Below are 22179 nucleotides of genomic sequence, written 5' to 3' on the forward strand. Positions count from 1 at the left end.
GGAAACCATGCAGACACTACGACAACAGATGAATGAACACTGCTTGGCAATCACCAGGCAAGAGTGTTCTCTTCCTGTTGGGGAACACTTCAGCAGTCACGGGCATTCGGCCTCTGATCTTCGGGTAAGCGTTCTCCAAGGCGGCCTTCACGACACACAACAGCGCAGGGTCGCTGAGCAGAGACTGATAGCCAAGCTCCGCACACATGAGGACGGCCTCGACCGGGATCTTGGGTTCATGTCACACTATTGGTAACCCCCACGACTTGCCTGGGCTTGCAAAATCTCACTAACTGTCCTGGCTGGAGACAATACACATCTCTTTAACCTGTGCTTAACCCTCTCTCCACTCACATTGTCTGTACCTTTAAGACTTGATTATTTGTAAAGACTCGCATTCTTACCATTATTTTGTAAATTGAGTTTGTGTCTTTATATGCCCTGTTTGTGAACAAACTCCCATTTACCTGATGAAGGAGCAGCGCTCCGAAAGCTCGTGGCTTGTGCTACCAAATAAACCTGTTGGACTTTAACCTGGTGTCGTGAGACTTGAATACTCCACAGGAGCGGCACGGTAGCACAGTGGTTAGCACTGCTGCTTCACAGCTCCAGGGTCCCGGGTTTGATTCCCGGCTCGGGTCACTGTCTGTGTGGAGTTTGCACATTCTCCTCGTGTTTGCGTGGGTTTCCTCCGGGTGCTCCGGTTTCCTCCCACAGTCCAAAGATGTGCGGGTTAGGTTGATTGGCCAGGTTAAAATTGCCCCTGAGATGCGTAGGTTAGAGGGATTAGCGGGTAAATATGTGGGGGTAGGGCCTGGGTGGGATTGTGGTCGGTGCAGACTCGATGGGCCGAATGGCCTCCTTCTGCACTGTAGGGTTTCTATGATTTCTATGAGGATGGTGCTGTCACCTCTAAACACTGTGGCTGGAATTTTCCCAGCTCGAGTAGGACAGAATGGAGACAGAAGGGCAAACAACATGACCGCTGAGCAGCAGGGCCAGATGTCCCACCTCCCTTTCCTCTTTACCAGATTTAAGATAATTGGCTACCAAATAAACCCGTTGGACTTTAACCTGGTGCTGTGAGACTTCTTACTCTGTTCTCTCTGCTGAGATTTTCCAGCATTTTCTGTCTTTATTTCTAACTTTTCCTCATTTTGTTGACAGGTGAGTGACCTCAAACCCCCTCTCCCTCTCTGACTCTTTCCAGAATGTTCTCCTCATTCCTCCAGCTGCCGGCAGGGGGCGCCAGCACACTCTGTGGGCGGGGCCTGCGTGAATGGGCACACGTGATAGACGGCTTAGCGAACCAATCAGAGAACGAAGTGGGCAACTCAGGCCACATCTGATTGGCTCCGGGCTCGCCTCCAAGTGGAACGGGATGCCAATAGGATCGGTGTGGAGGCGGGGCTTGTTGTCGCCGCCAACCAATGGCATTGGCGTATTTCCGGGGGGGGCGGGGTTTTGACGGAGCTGTCAGCCAATCGAAATGGTGGATTGTAAGGAGGCGGGGATTTCTAGGGCTATCAGCCATTGGGAATGGTGAATGTGGAAAGGGGCGGTGCTTTGCCCAGTGCTGTTTTAGCCAATAGCGATCGCGAATTGGAAGAAGGGGGCGATTTCCCCGGGGCCATTTACCAATGAGGATCGAGAGTTTGAAGTAGGCGGGGTTTCCAGGGAGCTATCAGCCAATGGTAATTGCAGATTAGAAAAGGGCGAGGTTTAGCTTGAAGTCAGCCAATGAGAATGGTGGATTAGGAGGGGGCGTGGTTCCCGGGTTAACAACCAATGGGACTAGTGGTTTGAGGGGGGCGGGGTTTCCCGGAGACATCAACCAATGGAAATGGCGGGTCGGAAGAGGGCGGGATTGACTGGTGATATCAGCCAATAGAAATGGCGGAGATGAGGGGGCGGGGTTTATTGTGGATATCAGCCAATAGGAATGGCGCTGGGAGGGGGCGGGGTTTCCCGGTGGCGGTGGTAAGATGGCGGCTGTGAGTGGCCTGATGGGTCCTGAGGTGTTGGAAGACGCGGCCCATGCTCGGGCCTTGCTCAGGGAGCTCAAATCCTTTTACGATGCCCGGCTGCTGGTAGATGTGACCCTGGAGGTGGAGAGCGGCAGCCGCTTCTTGTGTAACCGCAATGTCCTGGCTGCTGCCAGCCCATATTTCCGCAGCATGTTCACCGGCGGCCTGTTCGAGAGCAAACAGCAGAGCATCACCATCCATGAGGTGGACTCGGACTCCATGGCGCTGATCATCGATTACTGCTACACCGGCCGAGTCACTGTCTCCGAGGCCACTGTCCAGAAACTCTATGTCGCCGCCAATATGCTGCAGCTCGAGTATGTCCGGCAGGCGTGTGCTGCCTTCATGGCCCGCAGACTGGATCTGTACAACTGCACCGGCCTCTTCAAGGTGAGAGGGTATTGGGTAGGTGGGGGTTTTGGGCATATTGGGGGAGGTGGGGGACTTTTGGGGAGGGGGGTTCTTGGGGGGTATTGTGGGGAGGGGGGGTTTTGGGAGATATTGGGGGAGGAGGGGGTATTGGGGCAGCAGGGTTTTTTGGGGGGGGCATTTTGGGGAGAGGAGGAGATATTGGGGGATTTTGGAGGGAGGAGGAGATATTGAGGGGAGGAGGGGGTTTGGGGGTATTGCGGAGGGGAGGGGGTTTTGGGGGGTATTGCGGAGGGGGTTTTGGGGGTTATTGCGGAGGGGAGGGGGTTTTGGGGGGTATTGCGGAGGGGGTTTTGGGGGTTATTGCGGAGGGGAGGGGGTTTTGGGGGTTATTGCGGAGGGGAGGGAGCTTTGGGGGGTATTGCGGAGGGGAGGGAGCTTTGGGGGGTATTGCGGAGGGGAGGGAGCTTTGGGGGGTATTGCGGAGGGGAGGGAGCTTTGGGGGGTATTGCGGAGGGGAGGGAGCTTTGGGGGGTATTGCGGAGGGGAGGGAGCTTTGGGGGGTATTGCGGAGGGGAGGGAGCTTTGGGGGGTATTGCGGAGGGGAGGGAGCTTTGGGGGGTATTGCGGAGGGGAGGGAGCTTTGGGGGGTATTGCGGAGGGGAGGGAGCTTTGGGGGGTATTGCGGAGGGGAGGGAGCTTTGGGGGGTATTGCGGAGGGGAGGGAGTTTTGGGGGGTATTGCGGAGGGGAGGCAGTTTTGGGGGGTATTGCGGAGGGGAGGGAGTTTTGGGGGGTATTGCGGAGGGGAGGGAGTTTTGGGGGGTATTGCGGAGGGGAGGGAGTTTTGGGGGGTATTGCGGAGGGGAGGGAGTTTTGGGGGGTATTGCGGAGGGGAGGGAGTTTTGGGGGGTATTGCGGAGGGGAGGGAGTTTTGGGGGGTATTGCGGAGGGGAGGGAGTTTTGGGGGGTATTGCGGAGGGGAGGGAGTTTTGGGGGGTATTGCGGAGGGGAGGGAGCTTTGGGGGGTATTGCGGAGGGGAGGGAGTTTTGGGGGGTATTGCGGAGGGGAGGGAGTTTTGGGGGGGTATTGCGGAGGGGAGGGAGTTTTGGGGGGTATTGCGGAGGGGAGGGAGTTTTGGGGGGTATTGCGGAGGGGAGGGAGTTTTGGGGGGTATTGCGGAGGGGAGGGAGTTTTGGGGGGTATTGCGGAGGGGAGGGAGTTTTGGGGGGTATTGCGGAGGGGAGGGGTTTTGGGGGGTATTGCGGAGGGGAGGGAGTTTTGGGGGGTATTGCGGAGGGGAGGGAGTTTTGGGGGGTATTGCGGAGGGGAGGGAGTTTTGGGGGGTATTGCGGAGGGGAGGGAGTTTTGGGGGGTATTGCGGAGGGGAGGGAGTTTTGGGGGGTATTGCGGAGGGGAGGGAGTTTTGGGGGGTATTGCGGAGGGGAGGGAGTTTTGGGGGGTATTGCGGAGGGGAGGGAGTTTTGGGGGGTATTGCGGAGGGGGATTTGGTGTGGTACTGGGGGGAGGCGGGTTTTGGGGGGGAGATATTGGGGGGTTTCAGGGGGAGGGGTGATATTGGGGGATGGGGGCTTTTGGGGGAGATGGGGGTATTGGGGGGAGGTTGGGGTATTGGAGGGAGGAGTGGGTTTTGGGGGGAGGACGGGGTTTTCGGGGGGTATTGTGGGGAGGAGGGAGTTTTGGGTGACGTGTTTTGGGGGAGCAGGGGGCTTTTGGGGGGAGACGGGGGGGGTTTGGGGGGAAGACGGGGATTTGGGGTGTATTGGGGAGGAGGGGGTTTTGGGGGGAGAAGGGTGTATTGGGGAGGGGGGTTTTGGGGAATATTCGCAGGGGGTTGGGAGGTATTGGGGGAGGGGGGTTTGAGGGGTATTGGGGAGGAGGGGCTATTAGGGCAGGAAGAGGTATTGGGTAGGAGGGGTTTTTGTGGGATATTTGGGGAGGAAGGCGTTTTGGGGGTTTTTGGTTGGGGAGGAGGGGGTTTTAGGAGGTATTGGGGGGAGGAGGGAGTTTTGGTGGGGTATTCGGGGAGGGGTTTTTTGGGGTATTGGGGGGGGGGAGGAGGGGGTTTTTGGTTGAGGAGCAAGTTTTTGGGAGGTATTGGGGAGGAGTTGATTTTGGGGATGGAGGGGGTATTGGGGGTGGAGGGGGTTTGCGGGGGGAAGAGGTATTGGGTAGGAAGTGTTTTTGTGGGATATTGGGGGGGAGGTTGTATTGTGGGGAGGAGGGGGTTTGGGGGTTATTGTGGGGAGGAGGGGGTTTTGGTTGAGGGATTTTACGGGATGGGGGGGTTTTGGGGGGTATTGGGGGAGGAGGATGATAGGGGAGTATTAGGGGAGGAGGGGGTTTGAGGGGTATTGGGGGAGGAGGGGGTTTTGGAGAGTATTGCAGCGAGGAAGGGGTTTTGGGGGTATTGTGGGGAGGAGGGGGTTTTGGGGGCTACTGTGGGGAGGAGGGGTTTTTGGGGAGTATTGTGGGGAGGAGGGATACATGGGGGAGGATGGGGTTTTGGGGAATATTGGGGACGGGGGGTTTTGGTGGAGTATTGGGGAAGGAGGGTGTTTGGGTGGTATTCGGGACAGGAGGGCGTTTGGGGGGTATTGGGGAGGAGGGCGTTTGGGGGTTATTGGGAAGGAGGGGGTATTGGGGGGAGGGGGGTATTGGGGAGGGGGCTTTTGGGAGGTATTGGGGAGGAGGGGTTGTTGGGGAAGGTGCGGATTTTGTGAGATATTGTGGGGAGGAGGGGTTTTTGTGGGATATTGGGGGAGGAGGGGGTTGTGGGGAGTATTGGGGGAAGAGGAGGTAATGCGGGGAGGATGGCGTTTTGGGGGATATTGGGGAGGGATGGTTTTGGGGGTTATTGAGGGAGGGGGTATTGCGGGGAGGAGGGGTTTTGGGGAATATTGGGAAGGAGGGGGTTTTAGCGGGATTGGGGAGGGGGTATTGGGGCGGAGTGGGTTTGGGGGGTATTGGGGAAGGAGGGTGTTTGGGGGGTATTGGGGAAGGAGGGTGTTTGGGGGGTATTGGGACAGGAGGGTGTTTGGGGGGTATTGGGACAGGAGGGTGTTTGGGGGGTATTAGGGACAGGAGGGTGTTTGGGGGGTATTAGGGACAGGAGGGTGTTTGGGGGGTATTAGGGACAGGAGGGTGTTTGGGGGGTATTAGGGACAGGAGGGTGTTTGGGGGGTATTAGGGACAGGAGGGTGTTTGGGGGGTATTAGGGACAGGAGGGTGTTTGGGGGGTATTAGGGACAGGAGGGTGTTTGGGGGGTATTAGGGACAGGAGGGTGTTTGGGGGGTATTGGGAGGAGGAGAGGGTTTTGTGGGGTATTGGGGAGGATGGGCTTTTGGGGGGTATTGGGGAGGAAGGGCTTTTGGGGGGTATTGGGGATGAGAGGGTTTGGGGGATATTGGGGAGATGGGGTTTTTGTGGGATATTGGTGGTGGAGGGGGATTTGGGGAGTATTGGGGGGAAGAGGAGGTATTGCGGGGAGGAGGGGGTTTTGGGGGGTATTGCGGGGAAGAGGGGTGTTTGGGGGAGGATGGGGTTTTGGGGAATATTGGCGGGGAGGGGGTTTTAGGGGTATTGGGAGGGAGATTTTGGGGGGGTATTGGGTGGGGGTATTGGGGAGGATTGGTTTGGGGGTATTGGGGAGGAGGGGCTATTGGGGGAGGAGGAGGTATTGGACAAGAGGGGTTTTTGGGGAGGAGGGAGTATTGTGGGGAGCTGGGGGTTTTGGGGGGTATTGGGGAGGAGGTGGTTTTGGGGGTATTGGAGGAGATGGGGACTTGGGGGTATTTGGTGAGGAGGGGTAATTGTGGGGTATTGGGGGAGGAGCGGGTTTGGGGGGTATTTGGTGACATGGGGTAATTGTGGGGTTTTGGGGAGTTTTGTAGGGAGGAGGTGGATTTGTGGGGTATTGCAGGGAGGAGGGGTGCATGGGGGACGATGGGGTTTTGGGGGATGGGGTATTGGGAGGGGCATTTTGGGGGGATATTGGGGGTGGAGGGGGTTTTGGGGGGTGTTGGGGAAGGAGGGTGTTTGTGGCATATTGGGGACAGGAGGGCGTTTGGGGGGTATTGGGGGAGGAGGAGGGGGTTTTGGGGGCAGGGGGTATTGGGGAGGAGGGTGTTGGGGGAGGTGCGGATTTTGTGAGGTATCGTGGGGAGGAGGGGGTTTGGGGGAATATTGGGGAGGGGGATTTTGGGGGTTATTGGAGGGGGTTTTAGGGGTATTGGGGAGGAGGGGTTTTTGGGGGGTATTGGGGAGGAGGGGGTGTTGGGGGGGGGAGGAGGAGGGGGTTTTGGGGGATATTGGGGAGGGATCGTTTTGGGGGTTATTGGGGGAGGATGGTGCTGGCGGGGCTTTGGGAGGCGGGGATTTGGGGGGTATTGGGGAGGAGGGGACATTGTGGGATATTGGGGGAGGAGGGGGTTTTGAGAGTATTGGGGGGGAAGAGGAGGTATTGCGGGGAGGAGCGGATTTTGTGAGGTATTGGGGGGAGGAGGGGGTTCTAGGGGTATTGGGGAGGGGGATTTTGGGAGTATTGGGGGAGGCGAGGTGTTTCAGCGGTATTGGGGAGGGGGTTTTGGGGGGAGGGAGTTTGGGGGGTATTGGAGAGGAGGGGGTGTTGGGGGAGGTGTGGATTTTGTGAAGTATTGGGGGGAGGAGTAGGGGGTTTTGGGGATATTGAGGACTGATGGTTTTGGGGGTTATTGGGGGAGGAGGGTATTGGGGGAGGATGGGGTTTGGGGGGTATTGGGGAGGAGGTGGTATTGGGAAGGAGGGGACATTGGGGGGGGAGGGGGTTTTGGGAGTATTGGGGGGGGAAGAGGAGGTATTGCGGGGAGGAGCGGATTTTGTGAGGTATTGCGGGGAGGGGGTATTGAGGGGAGGAGGGGGTTTTGGGAGGTATTGGTGGGAGGAGGGGGTTTTGGTGGGGTATTGGGGGAGGAGGGCGTTTTGGGGTATTGTGGGGGAGGGTTTTTTGGGGTATTGAGGGGAGGAGGGTGGTTTTGGTTGAGGAGGGGGGTTTTGGGGGGTATTGGGGAGGAGGTGGTTTTGGGGCTATTGGGGGAGTGGGGCGTATTGGGGGAGGAGGGGGTTTTGGGGGGTATTGGGGAGGGGGTTTCGGGGGATATTGAGGAGGATGGGCTTTTGGGGGGTATTGGGGAGGAGGGGGTTTGGTGGGTATAGGGAGGAGAGGGTGTTGGGGAAGGTGCGGATTTTGAGGTATTGTGGGGAGGAGGGGGTTTGGGGGGGGAGGAGGAGGGGGTTTTGGGGGATATTGGGCAGGGATGGTTTTGGGGGTTATTGGGGGAGGGGGGTTTTGGGGGTATTGGGGAGGAGGGGATATTGGGGGGAAGGGGAGGTAATGCGGGGAGGAGGGAGTTTTGGGGGTATTGCGGGGAGGAGGGGTGTATGGGGAGGATGGGGTTTTGCAGAATATTGAGGATGCGGGGGTTTTAGGGGTATTGGGGAGGGGGTATTGGGGAGGAGTGGGTTTGTGGGGTATTGGGGAAGGAGGGGGTTTTGGGGGGTATTGGGGAAGGAGGGGGTATTGGGAAAGGAGGGGGTTTGGGGGGTATTGGGGAAGGGGGGGTTTGGGGGGGTATAGGGAAAGGAGGGAGTTTGGGGGAGTATTAGGGACAGGAGGGTGTTTGGGGGGTATTGGGGGGAGGGAGGGGGTTTTGGGGGGTATTGGGGAGGAGGGGGTATTGGGGAGGATGGGCTTTTATGGGGTACTGGGGAGGAGGGGGTTTTGCGGAGTATTGGGGAGGTGAGGTTTTTGGGCAGGAAGGGTTTTTGTGGGATATATGGGGGCGGAGGGGTTTTTGGGGAGTATTGGGGGGAAGCGGAGGTATTGCGGGGAGGAGAGGGTTTTGGGGGGTATTGCGGGAAAGAGTGGTGTATGGAGGAGTATGGGGTTTTGGGGAATATTGGGGGAGAGGGGCTTTGGGGAGGATTGGTTTGGGGGGTATTGGGGAGGAGGTGGTATTGGATAGGAGGGGTTTTTGGGGGAGCAGGGGGTATTGTGGGGAGATGGAGGTTTGGGGGGTATTGTGGGGAGAAGGAGGTTTTAGGGGGTATTGTGGTTGAAGAGGGTGCGGTTTAGTTGAGGAGGGGGATTTTGGGGGGTATTGGGGAGGAGGGGTTTTGGGGGGTATTTGGTGACGAGAGGTAATTGTGGGGTTTTGGGGAGTATTGTGGCGAGGAAGGGGTTTTGGGGGGTATTGTGGGGAGGAGGGGGTTTTGTGGGGTATTGCAGGGAAGAGGGGTGCATGGGGGACGATGGGGTTTTGGGGAATATTGGGGGACGTGGGATTTTGGGGGGGTGTTGGGGGAGGGGCGTTTTTGGGGGATATTGGTGGTGGATGGGGTTTTGTGGGGGTATTGGGGAAGGAGGGTGTTTGGGTGGTATTGGGGGAGGAGGGGGTTTTGGTTGAGGGGGACTTTGGGGGGTATTGGGGAGGAGGGGGTTTGGGGGGTATTGGGGAGGAATCTTTTTGGGGGATATTGGGGGTGGAGAGTTTTTGGGAGGCTATTGGGGAAGGAGGGTGTTTGGGTGGTATGGGGGAGGAGGGCGTTTGGGGCGTGTTAGGGGGAGGAGCGGGTATTGGGGGGGGGGTTTTGGGGGATATTGGGGAGGATGGGGTATTGGGGAGGAGGGGGTGTTGGGGGAGGTGCGGATTTTGAGAGGTTTTGGGGGATATTGGGGAGGGATGGTTTTGGAGGTTATTGGGGAGGAGGGGATTTTGTGGGATATTGGGGGAGGAGGGGGTTTTGGGGAGTATTGGGGGAAGAGGAGGTAATGCGGGGCGGAGGGGATTTTGGGGATATTGCGGGGAAGAGGTGTGTATGGGAGAGGATGGGGTTTCGGGAAATATTGGGGAGGTGGGGGTTTTAGGGGTATTGGGCAGGGGGATTTTGAGGGTATTTGTGGAGTGGGGTTTTTGGGGGGTGGAGGGGTTTTGAGGGGTATTGGGAAAGGAAGGGGTTTGGGGGGGTATTGGGGAAGGGGTGGTTTGGGGGGTATAGGGGAAGGAGGGTGTTTGGGGGGTATTGGGACGAAGAGGGGGTATTGGGGAGGGTATAGGGGAGGAGGGGGTATTGGGGAGGATGGGCTTTTATGGGGTACTGGGGAGGAGGGGGTTTTGCGGAGTATTGGGGAGGTGAGGTTTTTGGGCAGGAAGGGGTTTTGTGGGATATATGGGGGCGTAGGGGGTTTTGGGGAGTATTGGGGGGAAGAGGAGGTATAGCGGGGAGGAGGGGGTTTTGGGGGGTATTGCGGGAAAGAGGGGTGTATGGGGGAGGATGGGGTTTTGGGGAATATTGGGGGGAGGGGGTATTGGGAGAGGGATTTTGGGGAGGATTGGTTTGGGGGGTATTGGGGAGGAGGGGCTATTGGGGGAGGAGGTGGTATTGGATAGGAGGGGTTTTTGGGGGAGGAGGGGGTATTGTGGGGAGATGGGGGTTTTGAGGGTATTGTGGTTGAAGAGGGTGGGGTTTAGTTGAGGAGGGGGATTTTGGGGGGTATTGGGGAGGAGGGGTTTTGGGGGGTATTTGGTGACGAGAGGTAATTGTGGGGTTTTGGGGGGTATTGTGGGGAGGAGGGGGTTTTGTGGGGTATTGCAGGGAAGAGGGGTGCATGGGGGACGATGGGGTTTTGGGGAATATTGGGGGACGTGGGATTTAGCGGGGTGTTGGGGGAGGGGCGATTTTGGGGGATATTGGTGGTGGATGGGGTTTTGTGGGGGTATTGGGGAAGGAGGGTGTTTGGGTGGTATTGGGGGGGGGGTTTGGGGGGAGGAGGGGGGTATTGTTTGAGGGGGATTTTGGGGGGTGAATGTGTTTTGGGGGGTATTGGGGAGGAGGGGGTTTGGGGGATATTGGGGAGGGATGTTTTTGGGGGTTATTGGGGGTGGGGGTATTGGGGAGGAGGGGATTTTGTGGGATATTGGAGGAGGAGGGGGTTTTGGGGAGTATTGGGGGGAAGAGGAGGTAAAGCGGGGAGGAGGGGGTTTTGGGGATATTGCGGGGAGGAGCGGTGTATGGGAGAGGATGGGGTTTCGGGGAATATTGGGGAGGTGGGGGTTTTAGGGGGATTTTGAGGATATTTGTGGAGTGGAGTTTTTGGGGGGTGGGGGGGTATTGGGGAGCAGAGAGTTTGGGGTGTATTGGGGAAGGAGGGGGTATTGGGAAAGGAAGGAGTTTGGGGGGTATTGGGGAAGGGGGGTTTGGGGGGGTATAGGGGAAGGAGGGAGTTTGGGGGAGTATTAGGGACAGGAGGGGGTTTGGGGGGTATTGGGAGGAAGAGGGGGTATTGGGGGGAGGAGGGGGTTTTGGCGGGTATTGGGGAGGAGGGGATATTGGGGAGGATGGGCTTTTATGGGGTACTGGGGAGGAGGGGGTTTTGCGGAGTATTGGGGAGGTGAGATTTTTGGGCAGGAAGGGGTTTTGTGGGATATATGGGGGCGGAGGGGGTTTTGGGGAGTATTGGGGGGAAGAGGAGGTATAGCGGGGAGGAGGGGGTTTTGGGGGGTATTGCGGGAAAGAGGGGTGTATGGGGGAGGATGGGGTTTTGGGGAATATTGGGGGGAGGGGGTATTGTGAGAGGGATTTTGGGGAGGATTGGTTTGGGGGGTATTGGGGAGGAGGGGCTATTGGGGGAGGAGGTGGTATTGGATAGGAGGGGTTTTTGGGGGAGGAGGGGGTATTGTGGGGAGATGGGGGTTTTGGGGGTATTGTGAGGAGAAGGAGGTTTTAGGGGGTATTGTGGTTGAAGGGGGGGGTTTGGTTGAGGAGGGGGGTTTGGGGGGTATTGGGGAGGAGGGGGTTTTGGGAGGTATTGGTGGGAGGAGGGGGTTTTGGTGGGGTATTGAGGGGAGGAGGGCGTTTTGGTGGGGTATTGTGGGGGAGGGTTTTTTGGGGTATTGAGGGGAGGAGGGTGGTTTTGGTTGAGGAGGGGGGTTTTGGGGGATGAGGGTTTTGGGGGATATTGGGGAGGAGGTGGTTTTGGGGCTATTGGGGGAGGAGGGCGTTTGGGGCGTCTTGGTGGAGGAGGGGGTTTTGGGGGGTATTGGGGAGGGGGTTTCGGGGGATATTGAGGAGGATGGGCTTTTGGGGGGGTATTGGGGAGGAGGGGGTTTGGTGGGTATAGGGAGGAGAGGGTGTTGGGGGAGGTGCGGATTTTGTGAGGTATTGTGGGGAGGAGGGGGTTTGGGGGGGAGGAGGAACGGGTTTTGGGGGATATTGGGCAGGGATGGATTTGGGGGTTATTGGGGGAGGGGGGTTTTGGGGGTTATTGGGGGAGGGGGGTATTGGGGATTTTGGGGAGAATTGGGGGGAAGGGGAGGTAATGCGGGGAGGAGGGAGTTTTGGGGGTATTGCGGGGAGGAGGGGTGTATGGGGAGGATGGGGTTTTGCAGAATATTGGGGATGCGGGGGTTTTAAGGGTATTGGGGAGGGGGGGGTGTTGGGGGAGGTGCGGATTTTGAGAGGTTTTGGGGGATATTGGGGAGGGATGGTTTTGGGGGTTATTGGGGAGGAGGGGATTTTGTGGGATATTGGGGGAGGAGGAGGTTTTGGGGAGTATTGGGGGGAAGAGGAGGTAATGCGGGGCGGAGGGGGTTTTGGGGATATTGCGGGGAAGAGGGGTGTATGGGAGAGGATGGGGTTTCGGGGAATATTGGGGAGGTGGGGGTTTTAGGGGTGTTGGGCAGGGGGATTTTGAGGGTATTTGTGGAGTGGGGTTTTTGGGGGGTGGAGGGGGTTTTGGGGGGCATTGGGAAAGGAAGGGGTTTGGGGGGTATTGGGGAAGGGGGGGTTTGGGGGGGTATAGGGGAAGGAGGGTGTTTGGGGGGTAATGGGGGGAGGAGGGGGTATTGGGAGGAGGGGGTATTGGGGAGGATGGGCTTTTTTGGGGACTTGGGAGGAGGGGGTTTTGCGGAGTATTGGGGAGGTGAGGTTTTTGGGCAGGAAGGGGTTTTGTGGGATATATTGGGGCGGAGAGGGTTTTGGGGAGTATTGGGGGGAAGAGGAGGTATAGCGGGGAGGAGGGGGCTTTGGGGGGTATTGCGGGAAAGAGGGGTGTATGGGGGAGGATGGGGTTTTGGGGAATAATGGGGGGAGGGGGTATTGGGAGAGGGATTTTGGGGAGTATTGGGGAGGAAGGGCTATTGGGGGAGGAGGTGGTATTGGATAGGAGGGGTTTTTGGGGGAGGAGGGGGTTTTGGGGGTATTGTGAGGAGAAGGAGGTTTTAGGGGGTATTGTGGTTGAAGAGGGTGGGGTTTAGTTGAGGAGGGGGATTTTGGGGGGTATTGGCGGAGGGGTTTTGGGGGGTATTTGGTGACGAGAGGTAATTGTGGGGATTTGGGGAGTATTGTGGCGAGGAACGGGTTTTGGGGGGTATTGTGGGGAGGAGGGGGTTTTGTGGGGTATTGCAGGGAAGAGGGGTGCATGGGGGACGATGGGGTTTTGGGGAATATTGGGGGACGTGGGATTTTGGGGGGTGTTGGGGGAGGGGCGTTTTTGGGGGATATTGGAGGTGGATGGGGTTTTGTGGGGGTATTGGGGAAGGAGGGTGTTTGGGTGGTATTGGGGGAGGAGGGGGTTTTGTTTTGTTTGAGGGGGATTTTGGGGGATGAACGGGTTTTGGGGGGTATTGGGGAGGAGGGGGTTTGGGGGGTATTGGGGAGGAATCTTTTTGGGGGATATTGGGGGTGGAGGGGGTATTGGGGAAGGAGGCTGTTTGGGTGGTATTAGGGACAGGAGAGTGTTTGGGGGGTATGGGGGAGGAGGGCGTTTGGGGCGTGTTGGGGGGAGGAGCGGGTATTGGGGAGGGGGTTTTGGGGGGATATTGGGGAGGATGGGGTATTGGGGAGGAGGGGGTGTTGGGGGAGATGCAGATTTTGAGAGGTTTTGGGGGATATTTGGGAGGGATGGTTTTGGGGGTTATTGGGGAGGGATGTTTTTGGGGGTTATTGAGAGTGGGGGTATTGGGGAGGAGGGGATTTTGTGGGATATTGGGGGAGGAGGGGGTTTTGGGGAGTATTGGGGGGAAGAAGAGGTAATGCGGGGAGGACGGGGTTTTGGGGAATATTGGGGGGAAGAGGAGGTAATATGGGGAGGAGGGGGTTTTGGGGAATATTGGGGAGGTGGGGGTTTTAGGGGTATTGGGCAGGGGGATTTTGAGGGTATTTGTGGAGTGGAGTTTTTGGGGGGTATTGGGGAGCAGAGAGTTTGGGGTGTATTGGGGAAGGAGGGGGTATTGGGAAAGGAAGGGATTTGGGGGGGTATTGGGGAAGGGGGGTTTGGGGGGTTATAGGGGAAGGAGGGAGTTTGGGGGAGTATTAGGGACAGGAGGGGGTTTGGGGGGTATTGGGAGGAAGAGGGGGTATTGGGGGGAGGAGGGGGTTTTGGGGAGTATTGGGGAGGAGGGGGTATTGGGGAGGATGGGCTTTTATGGGGTACTGGGGAGGAGGGGGTTTTGCGGAGTATTGGGGAGGTGAGGTTTTTGGGCAGGAAGGGGTTTTGTGGGATATATGGGGGCGGAGGGGGTTTTGGGGAGTATTGGGGGGAAGAGGAGGTATAGCGGGGAGGAGGGGGTTTTGGGGGGTATTGCGGGAAAGAGGGGTGTATGGGGGAGGATGGGGTTTTGGGGAATATTGGGGGGAGGGGGTATTGTGAGAGGGATTTTGGGGAGGATTGGTTTGGGGGGTATTGGGGAGGAGGTGGTATTGGATAGGAGGGGTTTTTGGGGGAGGAGGGGGTATTGTGGGGAGATGGGGGTTTTGGGGGTATTGTGAGGAGAAAGAGGTTTTAGGGGGTATTGTAGTTGAAGGGGGGGGTTTGGTTGAGGAGGGGGGTTTTGGGGGAGGAGGGAGTTTTGGGGGGTATTGGGGAGGAGGGGGTTTTGGGAGGTATTGGTGGGAGGAGGGGGTTTTGGTGGGGTATTGGGGGAGGAGGGCGTTTTGGTGGGGTATTGTGGGGGAGGGTTTTTTGGGGTATTGAGGGGAGGAGGGTGGTTTTGGTTGAGGAGGGGGGTTTTGGGGGATGAGGGTTTTGGGGGGTATTGGGGAGGAGGTGGTTTTGGGGCTATTGGGGGAGTGGGGGGTATTGGGGAGGGGGTTCGGGGGATATTGAGGAGGATGGGCTTTTGGGGGGGTATTGGGGAGGAGGGGGTTTGGTGGGTATAGGGAGGAGAGGGTGTTGGGGGAGGTGCGGATTTTGTGAGGTATTGTGGGGAGGAGGGCGTTTGGGGGGAGGAGGAGGGGGTTTGGGGGGATATTGGGCAGGGATGGTTTTGGGGGTTATTGGGGGAGGGGGGTTTTGAGGGTTATTGGGAGTGGGGGTATTGGGGAGGAGGGGATTTTGGGATATTGGGGGAGGAGGAGGTTTTGGGGAATATTGGGGAGGTGGGGGTTTTTGGGGTATTGGGGAGGGGGATTTTGAGGGTATTTGTGGATTGGCTTTTTTGTGGGGGTGGAGGGGGTATTGGGCAGCAGAGAGTTTGGGGGGTATTGGGGATGGAGGGGGTTTGGGGGGTATTAGGGACAGGAGGGTGTTTGGGGGCATATTGGGAGGAAGCGGGGGGGGGGGGGTTTTGGGGCTATTGGGGAGGAAGGGCTTTTGGGGGATATTTGGGAGGTGGGGTTTTGGGGGGTATTGGGGAGGAGGGGGTTTTGGGGAGGAAGGGTTTTTGTGGGATATTGGAGGTGGAGAGGGTTTTGGGGAGTATTGGGGGAAGAGGAGGTATTGCGGGGAGGAGGGGGTTTTGGGGGGTATTGCAGGGAAGGGGTGTATGGGGGAGGGTGGGGTTTGGGGGAATATTGGGGGAGGGGGTTTTGGGGGGGTATTGGGGTGGGGGTGGAGGGGGTTCTGGGGGGTATTGGGGAGGATTGGTTTGGGTGAGTATTGGGGAGGAGGGGCTCTTGGGGGAGGAGGAGGTATTGGATAGGAGGGGTTTTTGTGGGATATTGGGGGGGGGAGGGGGTGTTGTGGGGAGATGGGGGTATTGTGGGAAGAAGGGGGTTTTGGGGAGTATTGTGGTTGAAGAGCGGTTTTGGTTGAGGGGGATTTTGGGGTCTATTGGGGAGGAGGAGGTTTTGGGGGTATTGGGGGGGAGGAGGATTGGGGGGTATTGGGGAGGAGGGGGTTTGGGGGGTATTTGGTGACGGGTAATTGTGGGGTTTTGGGGAGTATTGTGGCGAGGAAGGGGTTTTGGGGGGAGGAGGGGGGTTTGGGGGGTATTGCAGGGAAGAGTGGTGCATGGGCGACGATGGGGTTTTGGGGGGTATTGGGGTGGAGGGGATTTTGTGGGATATTGGGGGTGGAGGGGGTTTGGGGGAGTATTGGGGGGGAAGAGGAGGTAATGCGGGGATGAGGGGGTTTTGGAGGGTATTGCGGGGAGGAGGTGTATGGGGGAGATTGGGGTTTTGGGGAATATTGGGGAGGAGGGGGTTTTAGGGGTATTGGGGAGGGGGACTTTGGGGGTATTGGGGAAGGGGGGTTTTTGGGGGGCAGAGGGGGTATTGGGGAGGTGTGTGTTTGGGGGTATTGGGGAAGAAGGGGGTTTGGGGGGATATTAGGGACAGGAGGGTGTTTGGGGGTTATTGGGGGAGGTGGGGCTTTGGGGGTATTGGGGAGGGGGGGTTTTGGGGGTATTGAGGGAGGAGGGTATTGGGGAGGAGTGGATTTTGAGGTATTGCGGGGAGGAGGGGGTTTTGGGGGGTATTGGGGATGAGGGGTTTTGGGGGAGGAGGGTGTTTGGTGGGTATTGGGGGAGGAGGTATTGGGTAGGAGGGGTTTTTGTGTGATATTGGGGGTTTTGGGGAGTATGGGGGGGAAGAGATATTGTGGGGAGGAGGGGTTATTGGTGTGTATTGGGAGAGGACGGGATTTTGGGGAGAAGAGAAGGTATTGCGGGAAGGATAGGCTTTTGGGGGGGAATTTGGCTTTTGGGGAGTATTGCGGGGGGGGTTTCGGGGGGTATTGCGGGGAGGGGGGGTTTTGTGAGGTATTGCGGGGAGGGGGGGTTTGTGAGGTATTGCGGGGACGGGGGGTTTGGGGGTATGGCGGGGAGGGGGGTTTTGAGGGGTATTGTGGGGGGAGGGGGTATTGGGTTTTGCGGGGAGAGGGGTTTTGGGAGGTATTGAGGGAGGGGGGTTTTGGGGGGTATTGCGGAGAGGGGATATTGGGGGTTTTGGGGAAGGAAGGGGTACTAGGAAGAAGGAGGTTTTGGGGGGAATTGGGGGAGGGGTAATGGGGTGGGGGGATATTGGGGAGGAGGGAAGGAGGAATGGGAAGGTATGAGAGGGTAATTGGGCAAGGACGGATGTAAAGAGGGTGATGGAGTGAGGGGGATAAAATGGAAGCGGGTAAGGGGTGTTGGTAGAGGAGGGGGTAATGGATGTTGTGGGGAGGATGCACAAGGGGAGATTGGGGAGCAGGGAGCAATGGGTGAAGGGTGTGGGGAGGGAAGCAAAGGGGAGGGGTAATGGAGTGGAGTGAGGAACAAAGGGGCGAGTGGGTGAGGTTCGGGGGTAATTGGGCAAAGGGTGAATAAAGGGGGAAGGGTAATGGATGACGGGGTGAGGGGGATAAAAGGGGATAATGGGTAGGGAGGAGGGGGTAATGGGGAGGGGATAGAGATTCCTCGTGTATGAATCACAAAAGGTACAGCATGTAAATAGGAAATCTAATAGAATAATACCATTGATTGCGAGGGGGATTAGTTAAAAACAGTTCAGAGAAGGTTTACCAGACTGCAACGGGTGGGTTGTCTTATGAGGAAAGTTTGGACAGGCTAGGTTTGTATCCACTGAATACAAGATCCTGAGGGGTCTTGACAGAATGGATCTCATCTCTTGTGGGAGAACCTAGGACTAGAGGCCACGGAGATGAGGTAATATCTTCCCCTGAGGGTCGTGAGTCTTTGGAACTCTCTTCCTGAAAAGACAGTGGAAGCAAAGTCTTTTAACATTTTTTAAAGTAGAAGCGGATAGATTCTTGGTGAGCAAGAAAGTGAAAAGTTATTGGGGGTAGGCAGGATGCAGAGGTTGCTATCAGATCAGCCATGATCTTATTCAATGACAGGGTAGGCTCGAGGGGCTGAATGGGCCACTCTTCTCATTTGTATGTTATCAATGTAAAACTCTCCATATGTCCAGTTTGCTTGCATGCAGAGATGCTTATCAGGCCCGTAACTGTGCTGTTGCCTTAGTTTGCAGATGCCTTTGACAATGTGGAACTGAAGGAGAAGGCACTTGCTTTCATTGCACGCAACCTGCAGCATCTGTGCAGGACGGAGGAATTGTGTGAGCTGTCACCTGAGCAGATAAAAGAAATCCTAAAGCTGGACACACTGGATGTTGATAGTGAGAGGAAGGTATGCATGGTTGCCATTCAGTGGATTAAAGCAAATATTGTTGAGCGTGCTGCACACGCCCTGGATATACTGAAGTGTGTCCGCTGGCATCATTTCACAGAGAAGGATAGAATGTACATCGATGCTCTTAAATCTCAGCCCTTGGTCAAAAACAAGCCTCTTGCCTCCATTGTCGATGATCTTTCTGCATTCCAAGGTGTTGACGTGCCAGCAACTCTGCAAAACACTTCAAAGAGGATTGGATTTAGTGCGAAGGAAATGGTTATATTCTTTGGCCATCGAAAGGAGCCTTTCCTCTGTTATGATCCATACACCGGTGACATTTACACAATGACTTCGCCCCTGACTAGTCCTGCTCTTACCAAGTCCATCAGTTCACTTGCTGTCTGTGTTTCACCAGACAACGATGTGTTCCTGGCAACGCAGCCAACCAAACAGCTTTGGGTGTTTAATGCGGTTCAGAACAGTTGGCAACAACTTGCCGAGCGACTGCTGGCGAGAGAGGGGATGGATGTTGCCTATCTGAACGGATATATTTACATTCTGGGTGGTCGAGATCCATCCACGGGCCTGAAAATTAAGGAGGTGGAGTGTTACAGTATTCAAAGAAACCAATGGATTTTTGTGACCCCCCTGCCTCACGCACTGCATTTGTTTGAGCTGATTACAGTCGGAGATTGTCTCTATGCTGTTAATAATAAGAGGATGCTGTGCTATGTGCCAGAGAGGAATCAGTGGTTAAACTGCGCTTCTTTAAAGCGCAGCGAGTTCCAGGAAGCTTGTGTTTTCAACGACGAAATCTATTGCATTTGTGACATTCCTGTCATAAAGGTTTACAACCCTTCGAAGGGTGAGTGGAGAAGGATTAATGATGTCCCGATCGATGCCTATATCCACAACTTTCAAATAGTTAGTCACGGGAACAAGTTGCTTCTCATAACCACCACGGTTCCACAGTGGAAGAAAAACAGGGTGACTGTTCATCAGTACGATGCAAACGGGGACCAGTGGGTCAACATTGGTACAATGTTGGGATTGCTGCACTATGACAGTGACTTCATATGCCTTTCAGCTCGGTTGTATCCTTCGTGCTTGGAGCCGGGCCAGAGTTTTATCAATGAGGAGGATGATGTCCGCAGCGAGTCGAGTGCGGACTGGGATTTTGAAGGCTCCAGTGATATTGACTCTGAGTCGGGGAGCTCAAGTTCCTTTTCAGATGATGATTGGCAACCCCCAGAAGGATTGAGAGTTGAACGAATCCAGCGAAACGGCCACTTGGTCCCGCCAGACAACAGAGCGCCTCATATCAATGGCAAGACTGGGAACTAAACTGGCTCCATTTTAAACAGTCGTCAATGAGACAAATCAAAAATCGTAAAAATAACTAGTATTTTTTCTGATTGTTGCAGATCTGGTAGTTTTTGGACAAATGACAGTTATATTTTGCGGTACATGTTAAAGTGTCTTTGGAGGAACTGAAAAAATAAAAAAAATTGCATTGAAATGATGATTTTTCCCTGACTGGCAGACGTGCCATGAATTTGTTTTGCTTTCTATTCAATCCTTTTCCTGGTAACCCCACAATTTTTTAAAGAAATGATAAGGTAGTTTCAGTAGAGTGTAGAATTCTCCTTCATAACAAGGAGCATTAGGGCTCTTTGCTGTTGTACTGCACACCTGTGTATGACACTTCATGGAATCTCAAAAACCTTGTATAATAAAAGCACTCAGAAGATGTCTTGCAATTTGGATGCTGCTGAATTCATGAATTGCTGTTTTCGCTGGCTAGTCAAACATTTATTACCCATCCCTTAATGGGGAAATAGTGAAGACTTGAGTGTACATATTACAGAGAAAGAGGTGCTGGAAGTCTTAAAGTGCATCAAGGTAGATAAATTCCTGGGACCTGATGAAGTGTATCCCAGGACATTGTGGAAGGCTAGGGAGGGAATTGCAGGTCCCCTAACCGAGATATTTGAATCATCGGTAGTCACGGGTGAGGTGCCTGAAGATTGGAGAGTGGCAAATGTTGTGTCTTTGTTTAAAAAGGACTGCAGGGAAAAGCCTGGGAACTACAGGCCAGTGAGCCTCACATCTGTGGTGGGTAAATTGTTGGAAGGTATTTTGAGAGACAGGATCTACAGGCATTTAGAGACGCAAGGACTGATTCGGGACAGTCAAAATGGCTTTGTGAGTGGAAAATCATGTCTCTCAAGTTTGATTGCGTTTTTTGAAGGGGTAACCAAGAAGGTAGATGAGGGCAGTGCAGTAGATGTTGTCTACATGGACTTTAGCAAGGCCTTTGACAAGGTATCGCATGGTAGGTTGTTGCATAAGGTTAAATCTCTCAGGATCCAGGGTGAGGTATCTAAATGGATACAAAATTGGCTTGATGACAGAAGCCAGAGGGTGGTTGTAGAGAGTTGTTTTTCAAACTGGAGGCCTGTGACCAGCGGTGTGCCTCAGGGATCAGTGCTGGGTCCACTGTTGTTTGTCATTTATATTAATGATTTGGATGAGAATATAGGAGGCATGGTTAAGTTTGCAGATGACACCAAGATTGGTGGCATAATGGACAGTGAGGGAGGTTATCTCCAATTGCAGCGGGATCTTGATCAATTGGGCCAGTCGGCTGATAAATGGCAGATGGAGTTTAATTTGGACAAATGCAAGGTGATGCATTTTGGTAGATTGAACCAGGGCAGGACTTACTCAGTTAATAGGGCATTGGGGAGAGTTACAGAACAAAGAGATCTAGGGGTACATGTTCATAGCTCCTTGAAAGTGGAGTCACAGGTGGACAGAGTGGTGAAGAAGGCATTCAGCATGCTTGGTTTCATCGGTCAGAACATTGAATACAGGAGTTGGGACATCTTGTTGAAGTTGTACAAGACATTGGTAAGGCCACACTTGGAATACTGTGTACAATTCTGGTCACCCTATTATAGAAAGGATATTATTAAACTAGAAAGAGTGCAGAAAAGATTTACTAGGATGCTACCAGGACTTGATGGTAAGAGCTATAAGGAGAGGCTGGATAGACTGGGACTTTTTTCTCTGGAGAGTAGGAGGTTGAGGGGCGATCTTATAGAGGTTTATAAAATAATGAGACACCTAGATCAGCTAGATAGTCAATATATTTTCCCAAAGATAGGGGAATGTAAAATTAGAGGGCATAGGTTTAAGGGGAGAGATACAAAAGTGTCCAGAGGGGCAATTTTTTCACACAGGGTGGTGAGTGTCTGGAACAAGCTGCCAGAGGTGGTGGTAGAGGTGGGTACAATGTTGTCTTTTAAAAAGCATTTTAGACAATTACATGGGTAAGAGGGATATAGACCAAATGCAGGCAATTGGGATTAGTTTAGGGCGGCATGGACAAGTTGGGCCAAAGGGCCTGTTTCCATGCTGTAAACCTCTGACTCTAATGCAAATATCTCGTATCTAGTTTAAAGAGACATGGACATTGGTTTTGTACAAGCTTTTGGGGGGAGTGGCTCTAGCTTATTGTAGGAGAACCCGCTGGTTTCAAGAAGGAACGCCGGCATCTCCACTTCAAGAAGGAACCCAGAGTTTAACCCTGCCACGTTGTAATGAGGTTCGAGTAATTTACCATTTGCAACACTGAATCTGTAAGTAAGCAGACTTGATGGGTTAAATGGTCTTGTTTCATATTTCCTGGTATAATCCAATAACCCATGTGAATTCTTCTATAAAGCTGGCCATTTTAAAACTTTGGTAATGTTTGAGAGATTTATCGGCACATCGAAAGTCTTTTGTGTACTTTTGTATAGTGTTCTGTTTGTTCTGCTTTACTGACAACGCCAATGATGACCAGTAAGAATGCTGCTGTTTCTCTTCAGCCTAACTGCATCAAAGGTAAAGATCTATGTAGGAAGTATGTGTACGTGTAGAAGTTCTGAGCTCAGAAAAGAGGCCACTTGGCCTGTTGTGTCACTGCTGGGTTTTTTTTTAACAAGGGTACTTCTGAACTAATCCCGGTGCTCGTGCTGTCTTCCGTAGCTCTGCATGTTCCTCTGCAATATTTCTCCTGAACATATGGATCGGGGTAGTGGACATGTGGTTGGCACAGTGGTTAGCGCTGTTGCCTCACAGCGCGAGGGACCCAGGTTCGATTCCAGCCTTGGGTGACTGGGTAGAGTTTGCACATTCTCCGTCTTTGTAGGTTTGCTCTACATGCTCTGTCCAAAGATGTGCAGGTTAGGTGGATTGACTATGCTAAATTGACCCTTAGGTTGTAGGTTAGGGGATTGGCCCTAGTAAATGTGTGGGGTGGTGAGCCTGGTGCAGACTTGATGGGCCAAATGGCCTCTTTCTGCACAGTCGGGGATTCTGTGGTTCCATGCCTCAACTTCCT

General features: G+C 54.7%; 1 protein-coding gene across 1 annotated transcript; it reads left to right on the plus strand.

Annotated features, from left to right (window-relative positions):
• Positions 1-1953: 1953 nt before the first annotated feature.
• kbtbd7 (kelch repeat and BTB (POZ) domain containing 7) lies at positions 1954-19553 on the plus strand. Its single transcript, XM_078232281.1, has 2 exons — positions 1954-2417; positions 17640-19553. Exons 1-2 carry the CDS (start codon positions 1986-1988, stop codon positions 19131-19133), a joined length of 1926 nt encoding a protein of 641 aa, XP_078088407.1. The 5' UTR covers positions 1954-1985; the 3' UTR covers positions 19134-19553.
• The last annotated feature ends 2626 nt before the right edge of the window (positions 19554-22179 follow it).

The sequence above is a fragment of the Mustelus asterias genome, chromosome 17 (genome assembly GCF_964213995.1).
Source record: "Mustelus asterias chromosome 17, sMusAst1.hap1.1, whole genome shotgun sequence".
Classification (NCBI taxonomy): domain Eukaryota; kingdom Metazoa; phylum Chordata; class Chondrichthyes; order Carcharhiniformes; family Triakidae; genus Mustelus; species Mustelus asterias.